Consider the following 15,093-nt stretch of genomic DNA (forward strand, 5'->3'; position numbering starts at 1 on the left):
TGGAAGAACAGCCAGTGCTCTTAACCACAGAGCCATCTCTCCATGTTTGTTTAAGACAGGCTCTCATGCCAAGTGAAGTACATGCCTTTAATTCCAGCACTTGGAGGGTGGGAAAAAGCAGGTGGATTTCTGTGAGTTTGAGGCCAGCCTGGTCTACAAAGTGAGTTCCAGGATAGCCAGGGCTGTTACACAGAGAAACCCTGTCTCAAAAACACAAAACAAAACAAACAAAACAAGACAAGATCTCACTATGTAGCCCTGGCTGGAACTCACAGAGATCACCTGCTCTGTCTCCTGAGTGCTGGGATTAAAGGCATGTGTCACCATGTCCCATCACATATTTTTTTTAAAGATTTATTTACTTATGCGTATGCATGTGAGAATGCCCACAGAGGCCAAAAGGGGGCATCAGAGCCCCTGGAGCTGGACTTACAGACAGTTGTAAGCTGCCTGATGTGTGTGCTGGCAATCAACTCTGGTTCTCTACAAGAGCAGCCAATGTTCTTAACCAGTGAACATTCTCCCTGGCACTCACATAATAATGTCTGAGGAATCACACCCAAGGCTGACTCTGCACACACACAGCTGGCACACTCTTGTGCATGAATACAGACATACTTGGTTACTAAATTATCTGGGAAGGGAAGAGAAAGGGGGTTAGAATGGAAGTGGGTGGTGGAGAACACCTTTAATCTCAGTGCTCAGGAAGTAGAGGCAGTCAATCTCTGAGTTCCAGGATAGCCTGGTCTACACACTTGGTTTTTGGGATACGTTCTGGAAAGCCAGGGCTATGTAGTAAGACCCTGTCTCAAAAATAAATAAAAATCTGAAAGACACAACTTTACAAGGTGGAAGGGAATGGGAGGATAATGGGTAGGACTTTGATCAATATATACAGGTGAAATTTCAACAGAGCACATAAATTTTAAAAATCAGTTAATTTAAAAAATGATTGTTCATGCCCATGTTTGCATGATGTGGGAGTGGGCAACATGTGCCACAGTGTGCACATGGAGGCCAGAGGAGAACTCAGTGGAGTGTGTTCTTCCTTCCACCTTTATGTGGGTTTGTGAATTGAACTCAGATTGCATGACAAGTATTTCTTCTGACTGCACTTATCTCCTTGCCCTCAGTTAACGTCTTAATGCCTCCTTTTGATTTGCTGTCTTGGGAACATCCCACTTCCTATGATTTTAGGGAGAATCAGGTAAGGTATGCTATCTAACATTTAAAAAAATAAACAGCTCAAAAAGCAAGTGAAACAAATAAACAAAACAGAACAAACAAATAAACAAGGAAGGCCAGCCTGAGGTAGGAGGACTCAAGTTCTCTACATGGAAGTTGGGGGGGGGGGGGAGTAGAGAACTGACCACTGCAGGCTATCCTCTGGTTCCCACACTAACTGTGTGCCTGCACTAACACACACACATCATACATATACTGTTTTAAACAAATTAAAACAATCTGAGTTCACTAGTAATAAAAAGTATGCTAAACTTAGTTATTAAAATTTCTCAAATAATTGTAAAAAGAGCTCTTCAGAGTTATAAAATACTTTTTACTGGGCTGAGGAGATGGTAAAGTGCTCACCATACAAGCATGAAAACCTAAGATCCACCACTAGTACCCACACAGAGTCTGGGCATGGTGAAATGCTTATAATCCCAGCCCCTGGGATGTGAGGAACAGATGCAGTCCTGAGTGAATATCCTGAGTGAATGTCTATGGTGGACATGACTATAACATGTCAAGGACCCCAGTGCCTCAGAACCATGGAATAGCAAGGCCTTCCCTTGGTCTAAGTACAGATGTTGACAAGTGTTGCAGAAAATATCAACCATTGCTGCTTCTTCCTGGATGACCGCACCCCTACTAAGGCCCCCTACTGAGATTTAGCTTTATATAATAAATACACTGACTTTCTGGGCTGCTAATGCATCTCCATCAGAGTACACAGCTCACCCGATCCCAGCTTTTCTATATATGTTACTGTCACTGAAACATAGTCAGGTCAATCTGACAGCCATGCAGGTCATGGCATCTGGGAAGGTGGAGACTGGCAAATTCCTGGGCCTTGCTGGTCAGCCAGCCTAACCTAGTATCAAGTCCTGAGCCAGTAAGAGATGCTATCCCAAAAACCAAGGTGAATAATGTCTGAGGAATAACTTCCAAGTCTGACCTCTGGCCTCTGCGCGCGCGCGCACACACACACACACACACACACACACACACACACACACACACACAGCAGGCACACTCCTGTGCATGAATGCAAGCACATCTGGTTACTAAAACGAAAAGCATGGTTGTCAGGCAGATGAAAGCTTTAATGAAAGAGCATGGTACAATATAGCATAAACCTAATCACAACTGGTAGTCTGATTAGAATTTATAAGTAAGTTGATTCTATTTTCTTTTTTTTTTTTTTTTTTTTTTGGTTTTTTCGAGACAGGGTTTCTCTGTGTAGCTTTGCGCCTTTCCTGGAGCTCACTTGGTAGCCCAGGCTGGCCTCGAACTCACAAAGATCCGCCTGCCTCTGCCTCCCAAGTGCTGGGATTAAAGGCGTGCGCCACCACGCCCGGCGATTCTATTTTCTTGTACTACTTAAAACATATAAATATGATCTGCTGCTGACATTTGAAGGAAAGGCTCTGTGTGCATTCCTTCCCACTGATAGACTGAAATTAGCTAATACCTGAGCACTGGAGCCATCTGAACCACCTGAGTGAGACTCCTCAGGAAGGCAGACAGAGCCGTGAGCAGCCAGTGAAACATTCCCTCCAAGAAACTCATCTCCTCGAACTGAATGGATGAGATCATTCAAATATTTGTAATAAAGATTGCTGGACAGAAAACCAGGCAAAAAGACCTGAAAGAGGAACAGCATTTTAAAAACAAGCAAACACACCTAGCACTTAATTTAAACAGCTTTACCTACACATAGCCTGTCGTTCACAGCAGCACTTGCACTTCTCCCTCTTACACCACTACCCAGTTTCCACTGCCACTACAGGGTCCTTGTCCACCCACACCTTCCATGGACCTTACACAGTGGGAAGAAAACAGTCCGACTCCACCACAGTGATTTTAATTCTGAACTGACTTCTCTGAGATAAATGATAAGGAGTGGAGGCCGCAGAGATGGCTCAGTGATTAAGAGTTTGAACTGATCTTGAAAAGGACCAAGTTTTGTTTCCAGAACCCATGTCAGTAACTCAAGCTCCAAGTGGATAGAACACCTCTGGCCTCCATGGGCAGTTTCACCCAGGGGTATATACAAACCTATACATAGACATGAAAACTAAAACTAAAAAAAATTTACAAGAACTATGACTGCTAAGGTGAACTCTAACCTTCAAATATATGGCAAATGTATCTATCAAAGGGATGTTATCAATTTATATCACGGGCAATACATCAGATTATCTATACCTACACAAGCTTCCCAATGCTGGTTTTTCATCTGTTTCCAAATAACTAATGGCACTTGTAGAATAAATGCCAATTGGAGCATGCTTTTATAGTTATTTAAGAATTATTAATGGTGCTGAATTTACTGAATAAGTACTCATGTTTATCATTTTCATTTTCCATTACAGACTTCCTTCACAGCACTTAGCACAACTGTGGATATGTCTGTCTATGATTAAAATGTCTTCTTAGAGACCTAAGTTTCAAAGGTCAAAAGCCCCACTGTTTACCACTGTGAGACCAATAACCAGTACAGAAATATTCAAAAGTATTTGCTGCATGCATCACTCATGTCTCCTATCCCTTCTTCATCTACCTGCTAGGGCCTGCTACTGTTAATAATATACTGCAGGGTAGTGGGGGCATGGTGGCTCATGTCTATAACCAGCACTTGGAAGGTGGAGGTAGGATGATCATGAGTTCACAGCTAGCCTGAGCCACATGATCAAACGTCTTGGAGAGTCTCCAACTCCCCCATCCCTCTGGACAAAACAAAACCAAAAAACCCTAGTACAAATTCCTTACTAGTGAACATTTATTAAGAGCTATTTTAGGGTTGGGGATTTAGCTCAGTGATAGAGTGCTTGCCTAGCAAGCGCAAGGCCCTGGGGGAAAAAAAAAGAGGGGGGAAGACGGGGGGGGGGGGGGGGGGGGGACGACACGGACCTATTTTGTCCTCCTTCCCCCCAAAGTACTGAGGATAGAACTGAGGATAGAACCCAAGATCTCCCACATGACAGTCAAGCGCCCTATCACTGAGTTACAGACATAGTCCATCTTTATTTTTTGAGACAGGATTTCCCTCAGTGCCCAAGATGGTCTTGAATTTTCTCTTTTCTTCAATTCAATTTTATTTATTGTTGCACACATGCATACACATGTGTTATGAGCAAGTAGGTGTCCATGGTCTATGTCACACATGTGAGGTGAGAGGACAACTTTCGGGTGTCGGTTCTGTTTCTACCATCTGTTCTGGGAAGCGATCTCTGAAAATCCTGCCAGCTCTTCTCTTTTCTATCCTATGTCAGTTTATGTGTGTGTCATCCTCAGGAACTGGGTTACTCCTTTAAGACAGGGTACTTGCTGGTCTGGAGGTCACCAATGACTCTACACTGGTGGCCAGTGAGCCACAGGGACCTCCTGTCTCTGCCTGTTGAGCACAGGATAGTACAGATGTGTGCCACTCACTCAGCTTTTTTACTTGAGTTGAGGACCAAATTCAAGTCCTCGTGCTGGTACGGCAAGCACGTGACCAACCAAGCCACCCCACCTCCCAGCCTTGACCATTCAATCTTCTCACCATCTGAGACGGCAGGCTGTGTGCCGCCATACCCAACTACATCCTATCTCTCCGTATTTTATTTCTCATTAAGTTTTTATTTTTTTATATTCCCCCTAGACTTGGACTTTCCTTTCAACCAGAAAATTTTTCATTCTAATCATGAAAAAGTTACTATCTTGTGTTGTTATTGATATGTTATTACATTATCTCTAGCTTTGCTATAATTTGCCTTTTATACTAATTCTTTTAAATTGAGTCTTTTTTTTTTGTGTGTGTGTGTGTGTACGTGAATATGCATGCAAATGAAAACCAGAGGCTAATTTAAGTGTCTTCCTCAATCACTTCTCAACCTTATCTTTTACGACAGGGTCTCTCACTGAACTTGGGCTCACCAATTGGCTGGATTCTGTTTCTAGGTCCTCAGTGCTAGGATTACAGATGCCACCTCTCCACACCTGGCTTTTTAAGAAATTACCTAGGATCCTAACTCAAGTTTGACTGAGCTACTTCTCTAAAGTCTAAGTTCAGTGTTGGCTTGTTTTTTTTTGGTGTGTGTGTGTGTGTGTGTGTGTGTGTGTGTGTGTGTGTGTGTGTGTATGGCATTTCATAATAGTGCTTAATCAATCACTTTCCACCTGGATAAACATGAAACATTTCAGTGACATAAACTTATGAGTTTCCTCTGGACTCAGTACAACTCCTGTCAAATCTGCTCTAATTCATTAGAATACGTTATTTCAAACATTAACACCATGATTAAGCTGTTAGCGATATCTCAAAAGTGATCAAAATACATAAAATTAAGTGTTTCAATGCAATGATCAATAGAGAAGTTCAGTAACTGCCTGGGCCACTTAGCCTATAAAAATGAGGTTAATACACATCAAGTCAAGATTCAAAGCCTCTTAATCACTATGCTATATCACTTCAGTTTCCCACTGCTGTTGTAGTTTAATATCGGGAGACGTTAGTTACCTTCTCCATGGTTGTCCAGGCCTGACGTAATGGAGTTGTGAAACAGTTAGGAAGTGGCCCACCTTCCCTGCAGATATTGGATTCAATTTCTAATCGTACAACATCATCAAATCCAAGGGGGTGTGTGGCTTGGAGGGAAAAGTACCTATGGCAGAAAGAGATTCCAAGTAAAACCAAATGATACACAAACTGAAGCAGCTGTCCACACTTAGACATTTTTATCTGAGGCTACATGGCTCTGTTCCAGACTTTCAACTACCAAACCAGGTAAGGAAAGTGCCACTGTGTAGCCTTTTATAATTCTCACTTCATATAGGAAATCTGCTCCTTCCCACATGTCTTCCAAACACCTTTAGTTCCTGCCCAGTCAGCTCTGCTATTTGAGTTTGAGTCAGGTTATGCAGAGGCAAAGAAATCAACCAGCTGCACACACTTAATGGGCACTTGTTTTCTGTTTAGGACTTAAGGAGTTTTTAAGAAATTTTCCTAAGACTATCATTTTCCTTGAAAAAAGATTTGTGCACAAGATAAAGTGAGAGCATGCCACCATACCTACAAAGCATAGTAATAATCGTGGGAATCCAAAATGAACAGTAATAAGATGAAGCAGGTGGATAACTGGAGTTAACTCAAAGGACCTGCTGATACTTTAGAGAGGAAAGGAAACAGTAGTTAATGAGAACCCAAAAGTGTTTGAATGTAATGGGATATAGTCAACTGATATTTGGTACTTGGATTTTGGACACAAAAGAGTACAAGCAGGAGTAAAGAAAACTTTCAAATACTCTAGTGGCGTCTGTCCATCTATGACAGAAACACAGAAGGGGTGATGATGCATAGGAAATAGAGGAACAAACAAGCAGGAAACTACGAAGTCCAACCGGACAGCCACCTAACAAAAACAGCAGCACCCATAGGATGTCCATCTTCAGAGAAAGACTCCCAGAGCGAAAATGGGACTCAGTGGAAACACTCCATCTGCTCTGGGCAGTTGCTGAGCTCCAGCCAGGACCGAGTGGGGCCCTGGCCACTGCTCTGCTCCAGCGGTCACAAACTATTCTCTTTTCGTCAGCATTTCCATAGCCAAAAGCACTTCTCCTGGGCTGTAAGCGATGACAAGCACTCTTCCATGAGCTCAACTTCTAGGCACCCCAGACCAAACTTCAAATGTCCATTCTTCCCATTCAACAGCCATCACTGTCCTTCCCCAATACCTTCCACTGGCCCACCACAGCAGGGAGATCAGGGAGCACTGGGCTGAACAGGAAGAATTAGATCTCTGTTAAAGTTCTGCCGCTACCCTGCTCTACAATCTTGAGAAACAATTTCCTTCATGGGACTTAGTTCCTTACCTTCAAAACAGAAAAATCAGACCAGATGCCCAACCTGATTATCCATCAGAATTATCAAATGTTTTCAAGAGAGTGAGTATTTCTGAGGTCCCCCCTCAACCCTGCTGAATGAGAATCTAATACGCAGGACTGAAAGTGATTTTTTAAAAAGATTTATTTAATGTGCATTGGGGTTTTGCCCTGTATGTCTGTCTGTATGAGGGTGTCAGATCCGCAGGAACTGGAGTCACAGACAGTTGTGAACCACTGTGTGGGTGCTGGAAACTGAATCTGGGGGGGCCGTCAGTACTCCCAACCTCTGAGCAATCTCTCCAGCCCCTAGAAGTGAATTTTTAACAAGCTCCTAGATGAATCTTTTTTTTTTAAAGATTGACTTCATTTTCTGTGCTTGAGTGTTTTGTCTACAAGTGTGTCTGCGCACCACACAGGTGCCTGGTGCCCTCGGATTCCAGGGAACTGGAGTTATAGATGGTTGTGAACTGAAACATGGGTGCTGGGAACTGAACTCCAGTCCTCTGGAAGAGCAGCCAGTGTTCTTAACCATTGAGACATCCTGCCAGCCCCTCCTAGATGAATATTATACAGACAGCTTGACATAAACCTGTGGTCCCATGTTTAGCACCCACTGGTCTAGTTATGCCTGGCCCTTTCACTCTAACATCACAGAACTCTTGCTTTTGTATTTAATTCTTTCTATGTGTGAATGTGCAAACTGTGTACAGGTACCCACGGAGCCAGAATAGGGTGTCAAATCCCCTAGAGATGGAGTTACATACAGTTATGAGCTGCCTGAGGGTGCTGGGGACAGAAACTGAGTCCTCCGAAGAGCAGCCAGTGCTCTTAGCTGCTGAGTCGTTGCTCCAGCCCCCAGGCCTGTGAGGTTCTTTAGTCCCAAGTCACCTCTTTACATTTGTCTATGGACACAAACAACAAATCTCCTCACAAGAGAGAAAAGATAAACGTAAAGGCGACATGGTGATGGGGCTGGCCAGTTTTCTCACTTGCCCAAGCAGATGTTTTTAGTTTATTTACAGTATGGTTTTTCCTCCTCAACTTCTTGTCTTTGGTGAAAACTAGTGAGAAATTGGCTGATGTAGTCCAGAAGTAGAGGGCATGCTTAGCATGTACAAGGCCATGGGTTCAATTCCCACCACTGAAGACAAATCCACAAACTACTGAAAAAAAACTAGTTTTTATTATTAATGTAGATAGAATGTATAATACATCTATACCCTTTCTAATGTGCTCCAAATAGTTTAGTGTACTTCCTATTATGTTCTAGAAATATCACTTTTATTATCCAAACGCTTTCCTTTTTCTGATGCTGGAGATGATGGAACCCAGGTGCTGGTCCACGGGGCTCTATACACTCTATCTCTATTTCAGTTTCTTCTAAGTGCCACACTTCTCTACTTCTTATAATTGTGTCAAGGCTTTTGTGTGAAATTTGCTTTCAAGCTTTTGTTGCCTGGCAAAATTCAATTTATTTTTTTCTCTTTTCACATACATATGTACGTATGGTCACATGTACACGTGAAAGTGAGCTTGCATGTGTGTGCATATGTGTGTGGAGGCCACAGGGTGATGCTGAGAGTCTTCACTGATAACTCATCTACTTTCTTTGAAGCAGAGTTTCTTTCTTTCCTTAAGATGACGTTCTATATAGATTTTATTATTAATACTATTTTATGTGTTTCAGTATCCTGCCTGTATGTATGTCTGTGCAGCATGTGCAAGCCTGGTGCCTGAAGAGGCCGGAAAGATGGCACTGGGTCCCCCATAACTGAAGTAACAGGTGCTTGTGAGTTGCCATGTGTGTGCTGGGCACGCACACACAATCCTCTTGAAGAGCAGTGGTGCTCTTAGTGGCTGAGCTGTCCAGCCCCAAGGTAAGACTTCTTAATCAAACCCAGAGCCACCCAGTTTCCATCTGTGCAGCCCCCCTGAGCGCCCCACTCTGACCCTGCTTGCTCTACAGAAATCCTCGATTTCCTCAGCAGGGACTTTTGTTCTGACTGGAGAGCTCTGCATCCGACACATCCAATCAGTGTTTACGCAATGTCCAGCGGACTCCTCTGACAGGAGATGGACCCTTGTCAACATTACTACCACAGTGTACAGCGAATGCTCAAAACCCCTGCTGAACACACTGACCAAACAAACTCACTTGTCATATAAAATCATGGCATCGTTCTGGGCCTCCTGTCCATCATACTGGCCCTTTTTGGCAGCAAGCTGAGACTGGAAATTATCCGCTGCTAACCAGAATTGTAAGATATTCACTGCATCTTCTTTTTCCATGTACTAGGAAGAAAAACACGAAAGAGTAAGACAAGAAGCAGTTCCCTCACCACCTGTAATTTATGTTGTTAGTAATACAGTAAAAAAGATCCCCTTCAGGCCGGGCGGTGGTGGCGCACGCCTTTAATCCCAGCACTCGGGAGGCAGAGGCAGGCGGATCTCTGTGAGTTCGAGGCCAGCCTGGTCTCCAAAGCGAGTTCCAGGAAAGGCGCAAAGCTACACAGAGAAACCTTGTCTCGAAAAACCAAAAAAAAAAATTTAAAAAAAAAAAAAAAAAGATCCCCTTCACTCCACACCCTTCAGCAACATACAGAAACTTGAAGTAGACAAATTTTAAATATTCTTTCAGGGGAGAGGGGAGTAACATTAACATCAACAAAACCCCATACCACATATGAGGAGATGCAAACTTCAGTTCACTGGAGTTTAAAAACAAACAAACAAACAAATAAACAAACAAAAAACAGACTACTTTGGACTCAATACTTCCTTACCAGTAATGACAATGAATTAACTGAATTAATTTTTTTACACCTAATCACGGCTACCATTCCATGAGGACACATGGACACTTCAGGAAGACAATCTGAGTAAATACTGATCTCAAGCATGATCAAAAAGGGAAAAGATAAAAAGGCAGTCAACTGTGTGTTTACTGCAGTCTTGCAAAAAGGCACAATTCAAGCACATAGGTTGCTGCTTTATGAAACTGGGAGTTGTTTTGCCAAGTGATGCCCGGGACTGTGAACCTATGGCCTCCTGGAGGTTAAACCCGAACCTACCACGGGAATCTTTATAATAGTCATTTGTCTTGCAATAAAAAAATGTCATTTGCTAAAGCCTAAAAATCAGTTATACAAACCTGTATGCCTCACCTGCTTTAGGTGGATATATTGCTCCCAAAAGCCACAGGTCATTAAACCAAACTTAAGTGCCAGAGCATGCTATCTTCCTACCAGCTATTGAGTATGGAGGCCCCCAAGGCCCTCAGAACAATACAGGCAATTGCCACTGTGGCTGTTTGCCCACCAAAACTAGATGGGAAGACCCCACTTGCTGAAGAAATCACTTTGGTCACATGACAAAGAGAAATCAAGCTGGAAATGGAATGGAAGCTTCTTCCCTGCTGAATAGCCCTTGTTAGCTGGAAGGCACCATGGAGTGTACTAGGGGAGAATTGTTACAATCTTACTTGTCTCTGTGTTTATTGCTCCTGACCAGCCAGGCAAGATATGCCCACTGGTACAAAAGTGGCAAGTCTGTTATGGAGTGAACCAATTTGTTTTCTGATTATATTTGAAGGAATCCACATTTGGCAGTTTAAATCCAGTCAAAAGTTCAAGGCTGAGGAGGCCATACATAAGTCCTAGTGGGGAAGACACTGTGTTGTTTTGCTAAATGGATATGATGTGCCTGTCAAGCCGCCTTCTAAATAACATGTTCATACACACAGAATAGTGCTATTAGTTTTGATGAGAGACTTTTTTTTTTTGAGACAGGGTCTCTCACTATGTAGCTCTGGCTAGCCTGAAACTCACTATGTCAGACAGAGCTCCACCTGCCTGTTTCCCAGTGCTGGGATTAAAGGCATGTGGCACCATGTCAGGTTGAAGAGCTTTTTGCAGTGAACAGTGATGATTAGAGACCCCATAAATGACTGTTGAATATGCAACTATAAATGGGACATCTGTATCACTCCCTCCAAGGCTCAAGGAAAATCATGGAAGAAGAGTGAGAAAAAATGTAAGAGATGGAGGAAGAGAACAAGTGATGAGGAACATTGAATTTCAGGCACAATGTGGCTATTCCCCTGTTAACTCACAGCAGCTGTGATTACCTGCAAAAATCTCTGCAGACTAGGCCCATCAACAACCTTGTTGTGGAAGGGGGAAGGGATCACGGGGCTGCATAGCTCCCCAAAGATCTGCATGAAGCTAATGATAGATGGGGGATGGAGAGACATTTTCTTTAGTGGTAAAGTCAATGTAAGGTGTCCATGTTTCTGTAAACAACCCTAATGAAATTCACTTGGACACACATACATACACAAACACACTCACCCCCCAAAACCCACAAAATCAAAAACATAAGCAAACAGAAGAGGGGGGCAGTTGGGAAAGGAAGGAAATCAGGAGGAGGGAGGGGCAGATAAGAAGGTATTTGTGTGAATATATCAAAATACATTATGCGCATCTATAATGTCATAATAAAGCTCATTATTATATATGATCAAATGCTAATAACTTTTTAAGACTCATAAGATGAATAAATATTGAAAAATACCATATATAGCTCAAAGAGATTAACAGATTTACAGTTTGCTTCAAATATTATACTGAAAAATTCTATCAAGTAGCAAAAATAAAAATGAACATGGGAAAACTTTACTTTTCTTTCCTTCTTCTGAAATCTGGTATTTACCACAATGGAATGAACCAGATAATTCTATGGCATTACTTCATTTTTATTTAGTGTGTGTATGCATGTTTATGTGCGGGTACCTGTGTTCACGTGTGAGCATATGAAGGAGAGAGACTGACATCAGACGTGTTCCTTTACTTCACTCTCCCTTATTCTTTGAGACGAGGTCTCTTAGTCCGAAGCTCACCAACCGAGTAGACCAGCAGCAAGTCACCCCACCGCTGAGCACAGAGCTGTGCCACCACGCCCAGCTTCTCTCATTGGCTCTTGGATTTGAACTCGGAGCTTCGTGCTCATGCAGCAAGCACTTTCCCTACTGAGCATCTCTCCAGCTCCTATTTATTTATTTTTAAGGCAGGGGCTCAAGTAGCCCAGGATGTCCTTGAAGTCATTATGGAGCGAAGAAAGGATAACCTTACATTTCTATCCTCCTGCTTCCAATTAAGAGTGCTGGCGTTACAGGTGTGCACCACCATGCCGAGCTCCACGTGGTGCTAGAGACTAAACCCAGAGCTTCATGCACGCTAGGCAAGCACACTGCCAACTGAGCTATATTCCTAGCCTCCAATTCCATAGCCTTAAAATAGTTCAAAATATTTTTTATAATCTATTCTCTGGTAGCATAACTAAAGTGCTTTTTTAAAATTAAGGTTATTTTACACTGAGTTTTCTCTTTAATCGATGAATATGCCATTAAAGTATTTTTGCCATAAAGTACACCCTAAAACAATCACTTTGGAAATGACTTGTCTCTTCTATGTCATTTTGTTTAAACAGAGCCCCAGCATGGGGCTGGAATGCTCTAGCAGAATATAAAAGAAAATGCAGAATTTACCTCAGAGAAATAAAAGAGGGCTGACTCACAGAAGAGGATGTCAGCCAGGTAAACAGTCCCACTGGTGAGCACTTCAATCTGGTATTTACAGAAATGGTGACTTCGCAGAAACTCACTAAAGTGCCTGCACGTGGACAAAAAGAGGATATTTGAAGGAAAGAGTGGAACTGGAAAAAAAAAAAATCAAACCAACCAACCAAACAAACAAACACTCTTTCCAAAACTATTTCTATTAAATCTTTTTCTTTTTCAAGGCAGGGTTTTTCTGTCTAGCCTTGGGTGTCCTGAACTTGCTCTGTAGCCCAGGCTGGCCTTGAACTCATAGAGATCTGCCTGCCTCTGCCTCCAAAGTGCTGGGATTAAAGGCCTGTGACACTGCTGCCTGGCTTTATTCCTATAAAATCTTAAAAGCCTGGGTCAAGGCTACCTTATTTCCCAAGGTGGTGCTCCTGATTCCTTTCAGCTGTAAGCCATCTCCCCATCTCTCAATGGGTTTGTGGCTTTCTCCTGAGAGTTAACACATGCTACCTCATATTTTGGTAACCAAAGAGAACACGGACTGTTTCTTTTATTGAGCTATAACTTCCTTCAAGGCAGGCATGGTATCTACTTGTGGCTCTGTACAAAGCACGTAATAAATACTGAGTAAAAGAATGAATATATAGATTTTTAAAGGCATACAGCAATAACTTTAAAAAGTCTGGAGGCAGCTTATTATTAGTAATAGAGCATAAACTGAACAGATGTCCATCTGAAGACATGCATTACTAAACTAACAAGTTCTCAGTCATTCACATACTGCAGCTCAATCACCCCAAATGACTTTATCTCCAAAAGTACACTGTTTTCAACTGAGTGAAGTCCATTTTCTAACCAGGAGCTAGAATTCCCAGGAATGCTAATGTGAGAATATGAACTTACTCTTGCTCCATTGCACTAAAGACTACAGCCTGTGCCAGAACGAAACAGTTGGGATCCACCTGTCCATCTTCTCCACAAATTTTTGCTGTGAAAGAAATAGCAATTGAATTTCTACTAATTTTAAGCTATACCCACTTTAAACCAAATTGGGAAATAATAGTTAGGGCATACACATGAGGCTTCCAATAGAACTAAAAGAGCTGGCAAGATGGCTCAGTAGCACTTGCTGCCAAACCTGATGACCCAAGTTCAATACCCAGAACCCATGTGGTGGAAGAAGAGAACACACTTCCACAGGTTGTCGGCCAACCTCCACCACGGTATATGCACTGCCCCCCAAATAAATAACTAATAAATATATAAATAAGAAGAATGAGAAGAAAATATAGGTAACGTCTTAGACAGGAAAAATCTTTTGAGGTATGCAGATGGAAAACAGATCAAAACACTGAACAAGACAAGCATCTCTATCCATTAAATTGCTCCAAAAACAAAATGAGAAGGCAAATAAAACAAATGGGTACAGGACAAGAGACGGAGCAGTGGCTAGCAGCACGCACTGCTCTTCCAGGACTCCGGTCTGAGTTCAGTTCCCAGCACCCATGGGAGGTAGGATCACAACCATATCTAACTGCAGCTCCAGAGGATACGACCCTCTTCTGAACTCCACAGACAGCTGAACTCACGTGTGTACACCCACACACAGAAATATGTACACACACAATTTAATAATTAAATTTTTTTTGTTTTGGTTATTTGGGACAGGGTTTCTCTGAGTAGCCTTGGCTGTCCTGAAACAACAACTCGCTCTGTAGACCAGGCTGGCCTCGAACTCAGAGATTCACCTGCCTCTGCCTCTTGTGTGTTGGGATTAAAGGCATGCACTACCACTGACCAGCTATAAATATTTTCTTAAAGTCAGGACATGTGGCAGGCAGATCTCTGTGAGTTTAAGGCCGGCCTGGTCTACAAAGTGAGTTCAAGGACAGCCAGAGCCGTGATATAGAGAAACCCTGTCTCAAAAAACAACAAAACAAAACAAAACAATCAGGACATGTATGACAATTAACAGATTACATGACAGATGACTCCAAAAGAACAGAGGAGGGCAGCCCCCTTGTCATTATCCAGCCACTACCAGTTTTCTTCTATTTAAAAAACAAAACAAACTGGCAGCGCGGCACATGCCTTTAATCCCAGCACTCAGGAGGCAGAGCCAGGCGGATCTCTGTGAGTTCGAGGCCAGCCTGGTCTACAGAGTGAGATCCAGGACAGGCTCCAAAACTACACAGAGAAATCCTGTCTCAAAAAACTAAATAAATAAGATAAAAAATAAAAATAAAAAACAATAACAAAAGCATAAAATGGCTATTATGGAGATACATAAACTTGTGAGTTGTCAAATGAAGCAAAAAATCAGCATAAAACTGCTTCAGCAAACACACACACATTATTTAATAGTATATGCTTAAGCTAACTAGGGTAGAGGAAAACTGATACCACTGCTAACAGGTGGATACACTAGTGATCTTCTA

General features: G+C 42.4%; 1 protein-coding gene across 4 annotated transcripts in view; it reads right to left on the reverse strand.

Annotated features, from left to right (window-relative positions):
• Akap10 (A-kinase anchoring protein 10) overlaps positions 1–15,093 on the reverse strand; it is a 65,449-nt gene that overhangs the window by 20,700 nt on the left and 29,656 nt on the right. For all 4 annotated transcript variants that reach the window (XM_006973562.4, XM_042284165.2, XM_042284163.2 and 1 more), the window contains 5 exons: positions 13,559–13,643; positions 12,638–12,761; positions 9,248–9,384; positions 5,729–5,873; positions 2,696–2,869 (listed from right to left, as the gene is read on the reverse strand). In XM_006973562.4, the coding sequence (XP_006973624.1) occupies positions 2,696–2,869; positions 5,729–5,873; positions 9,248–9,384; positions 12,638–12,761; positions 13,559–13,643 (665 nt within the window). The remainder of the gene's footprint in view (positions 1–2,695; positions 2,870–5,728; positions 5,874–9,247; positions 9,385–12,637; positions 12,762–13,558; positions 13,644–15,093) is intronic.

The sequence above is a fragment of the Peromyscus maniculatus genome, chromosome 8, assembly GCF_049852395.1.
Source record: "Peromyscus maniculatus bairdii isolate BWxNUB_F1_BW_parent chromosome 8, HU_Pman_BW_mat_3.1, whole genome shotgun sequence".
Lineage (NCBI taxonomy): Eukaryota > Metazoa > Chordata > Mammalia > Rodentia > Cricetidae > Peromyscus > Peromyscus maniculatus.